The 3,970-nt window shown below is 64.4% G+C and overlaps 1 protein-coding gene across 1 annotated transcript in view; it reads left to right on the forward strand.

The window, feature by feature from the left end:
- The first annotated feature begins 917 nt into the window (after window positions 1-917).
- LOC119103042 (midasin-like) overlaps window positions 918-3,970 on the forward strand; it is a 6,446-nt gene continuing 3,393 nt past the window's right edge. Inside the window, exon 1 of the mRNA XM_037226492.1 lies at window positions 918-937. Within this exon, the coding sequence (XP_037082387.1) occupies window positions 918-937 (20 nt within the window). The remainder of the gene's footprint in view (window positions 938-3,970) is intronic.

A 3,970-nucleotide genomic window follows, 5' to 3' on the forward strand; every position in this document is an offset into this window, starting at 1 on the left:
CTTGGTATGCAAAGGCCTTTTTGTGCGCTGACTCGTCGGCACCGCGCCCTGCCGTCGGGTTCAGCTTTTGGACTCCTCTGGATTCCGAGGTGACGGCCAGGACTCCAGCTTACTGGCAATGCTGGCCTCCGCGAATGCCAAGATACTTCTTGCTTGGAATGGAAGTTAGTGAGAGTGTATAGTCATATTGCTATTCAAGCCAGCTGAGCCTGTCATATGATATATCTTCAATGGCAAGGGCGCCCATACATTTTCCGGTTGCCGTGAGGCGTTGTCACGGAGGCCTTTGTTTCCCGGCGTTTTCCGTAAGTGTATTGCATCTCCTGTCAGCGCGACATGATGAGCAGTTACCTTTCAGACATATGCACAATCCACATACCAATCCACATGACGCGGATCTTTAAGCACCGTGCGTAAAGAAGCTCCCGACTCCCGGAAAGTATCTTCAAAGGCGCCCGTCTTTCTCCGCCTTTGGAGCGTTCTGAGAGACGCCAGTGCCTCTCAGAAGCATCCGCAGGTGGTCCGCTGCGTCTCCGTGGGGCGCCCGGTGTCCCGTGGCAGCGTCCAGGCCGTCCAGGCCCTCCACGCTCGCCGGCAGCGGCTGCAGGCACCGAGAAGTGCGGCGTCGCGGCCGAGTTGTTCCGGAGTGGTCGCCCCGGGCCGGTGGCTGCAGGGGCGTGCTGCCGCCGGCGCCGGCTGCGTGAGACAGCGGGCGGGACTCGTCGCCGGTCCGCGCCGCTCTGCCCGCTCTCCCCGGCGACCGTGAGGTGCGATCTGCCGCGCCCTGCGCCAGGTCAAGCCACTCATCGGGGTCGACAGAAGTTGTTTATGTACACCACCATTGGTTGGGTTTTCTTCAAGCCATTTCTTTTCTACATCTCGGGAATATGGTGTCACGTCCGGTGGTGATTTCAGCAATGGTCTTCAACATCGCAAAGTGCGTCGCAGTTTGTCCTCGTGTCAGCTTTGTAAATATTGTGTCTCATATCTACGTTCGCCATCGCACGCGGGCATTATCACTGGAGTGAAAACCCTGGTCGTATCACGCATATCTGAAGCTCTGGAGAAACGCTGCCCACCATAAGCGTTTAACATGTGGCCATTTCTCCCTCAGACCGCCTCCGTGTGTGGGCTGTTATGACGTGGCGGTGCCTGGCTTGTGCCAACGCTGGACGTGTAGCGGACAGACGCTCGGCTGTGTGAAATACACGGGTCCGTCCTTCTCCTCCTCCTCCTCCGGCCTTTTCATCAGCCCGATCGTTACCCGGCTTAGGTGCTCGTAAATTGCTCCGAAGCATGGGACACTAAACGTAGCGTAAAATCGGTCGTAAAGTGTGCCCGTAAAGGGGCGTGCCTACCGGGGCGTGCGTGGCGCCCCCGCCGCCCGGTCCGTGCTGGAGTGCGGACTCCCGCTGGGCAGCCGCCGGCGGCCGGTGTGAGGGGCGGCCGGCGGAGCGGAGGTGTGAGAGGCGGCCGGCGGCGCCCGGGGAGCCGGCCTGCCGCCGCCGGAGCCGCGGCCCCCGGCGCCGCCCGCCCAGCCGCACGCTCGAGGCTCCGGCCGGACGTCCGGGTGGAGTCGGCTGGCCGCGGTGCCATGCTCAGCGGAATGATGACGGGTTCATCTTTCGCGGGCGCACGGCTTTCAGGAGTGTATGAAGGCGCCGGGGAGCAGCTGCGCCCGGGCGGAGCGAGCCCGGCTCGCGGTGCGACTTCTGTCTGGCGAGGAGCGCTGCACTGTCGGAGCCGGCTGTCGCCGGGCGCAGCCGCTCCCATCAGCGGTCCGCTCCCGTGGACGCCTGCATAGCGAAGGCTTCGGAAGGGACCGGGTGAATGACAACGGTCACCTGTGAACTGCCAAGCCCATGTGCCATTCATGGGCAGAAGCGTGCATAAGTTGTGTGCTGCCGTTTCCTTTATCTCATCCATCATTGCGCCTTGTGCGGATGTGATGAGGTTACATCCGAGTCCTCTCCGGTGCATATTAGTCAGGCTAAACAGAATGGCTTATTTGTCACTCCCCGTTCAGAGACCCGCTGTCGTGAATAAAAGGCGCATTGTGTCCCACCACAAAGGCGTATGTTGTTGCACTGTAGTAAGCCCAGTTCATTCACCGGAAAGGAGACGCCGTGCTACGGTGGGTCATGTCCGTCAGGATGCTATGTGTATCTGATATCTGCTGGTTCCATGGCTGCACGTTAAGCAGGGGATGCCGTCGCTGCGGACATTTGGGGATGACCGTGACGGCGTCCTCAGCTGTCATTGGTGCTACTGGCTGGGAGAGCGCCCCAAGCCCGGGCGGCGGCGGGTGCATCCTCAGCTGTCATTGGTGCCACTGGCTGGGAGAGCGCGCGGGTGCGTCCTCAGCTGTCATTGGTCCCTCTGGCTGGGAGAGCGCCCCAAGGCCGGGCGGCGGCGGGTGCGTCCTCAGCTGTCATTGGTGCCACTGCCTGGGAGAGCGTCCCAAGGCCGGACGGCGGCGGGTGCGTCCTCAGCTGTCGTTGGTCCCACTGGCTGGAGAGCGCCCCGGGGCCGGGCGGCGGCGGGTGCGTCCTCAGCTGTCAGTGGTCCCACTGACTGGGGGAGCGCCTAAGGGCCGGGCGGCGGCGGGGTGCGTCCTCTCGCTGGCCGTGCGTCGCGAACGCCGGCGTTGTCGCCGGCGGGCGGGCTTATCCATCTCGGACCCGACCGACCGCAGACCCGGCCGACCGCACACAGCCAGACGCTAGACGCAGGCCCGCTGCATCGACTGCCAGAGGTGGCGAGCCGGCGAGGCCGGAGGTCAGGCAGTATCAGCAACCTCGATCGCAGACCTGCTGATCAGAGTGCGTCAGAGCGCCAAGCCCCAGCAATGCTCGCCGCCTGGGAGCCTGGCGAGCCAGGGGAACGGGCCGTCGGATCGGAAGGCTCCCGCTGGAGAGGGAGCCTTGGACGTCCACCGCCGGAGCCGCTGGACCCAGACCCTGCCGCGTGGAGCGGGCAGGAGAGCAGGTATCGCTGTTGTCAGCTTTCATGGACCGTCCCGCATGAAGTCAGTGGGGACCGGCGGCAGCAGCCGGCGCAGAAGCGGCCTCGACCGTGGAGGCTTCGACTGGGCGTCACCGACGCGCTCTCGCACCGCGGGGAATCTGCCGCAGAGCAGAATTGGACCTCGTTTGCCTCTGCTTCGACAGGCCGTAATGGTCGCGGTGATCGTTGATGGTCGTTACCTGCCGGCCTGTGGCAGTGCGCGGCGGCGAACTGAATGCGACTGACTGATCCTGGGGACGACCGAGCGCAATCGGTGGAGCGTTCGTGCGCGGCCGTGCGCGGACACTCACGGGTTGGAACATGGCCGCCGGCGCGGTGCTCTGTCGTCCCTTGTGACAGGGAATACGCAATATTGTTTCACCAGATGACTGAGGGGTGTTGGCCTTGTCGGTAACGCCCATCACTTGCTATTGCTAAGAAGGCGGAGGCTTTCTTGTGGTCGGAACAGGACCGACGACATCTCGGTCGGCCAGGGGGAAGAGACGTGTATACCGCGATTCTGTCAATCGTCACCCCTTCCTTGAAGTTGGCCTCATGCTGAACACGCGAACACTCCATGGAGGAAGTCGAGCGTCCGGTGCGGCCCACAGTCGTGTGCGGGCCGCCGCTGCCGCTGTCGTGTCCGGGCCGGTCGGCAGGGCCGGCCCGGCTCATCGGCGGTATGGCCATCCGCGGCCCCAATCGTCGTGAGTGATGCTGCCGCTGTCGCCGCGGATCGCGGCCGCGGCCCGGCCCCCGCGGTATCGGTGTGCCGCCGATGTCAGGCCGCGGCGCCCGGGACCGTCAGTGTGCCGCCGATGTCAGGCCGCGGCGGCCCGGGACCGTCAGTATGCCGCCGATGTCAGGCCGCGGCGAGTCGGGACCGTCAATGTGCCGCCGATGTCAGGCCGCGGCGGGTCGGAACCGTCAGTGTGCCGCCGATGTCAGGCCGCGGCGGCCCGGG

Source organism: Pollicipes pollicipes, unplaced genomic scaffold, assembly GCF_011947565.3.
Source record: "Pollicipes pollicipes isolate AB1234 unplaced genomic scaffold, Ppol_2.1 Scaffold_5724;HRSCAF=6776_pilon_pilon_pilon, whole genome shotgun sequence".
In the NCBI taxonomy this organism is placed as follows: domain Eukaryota; kingdom Metazoa; phylum Arthropoda; class Thecostraca; order Pollicipedomorpha; family Pollicipedidae; genus Pollicipes; species Pollicipes pollicipes.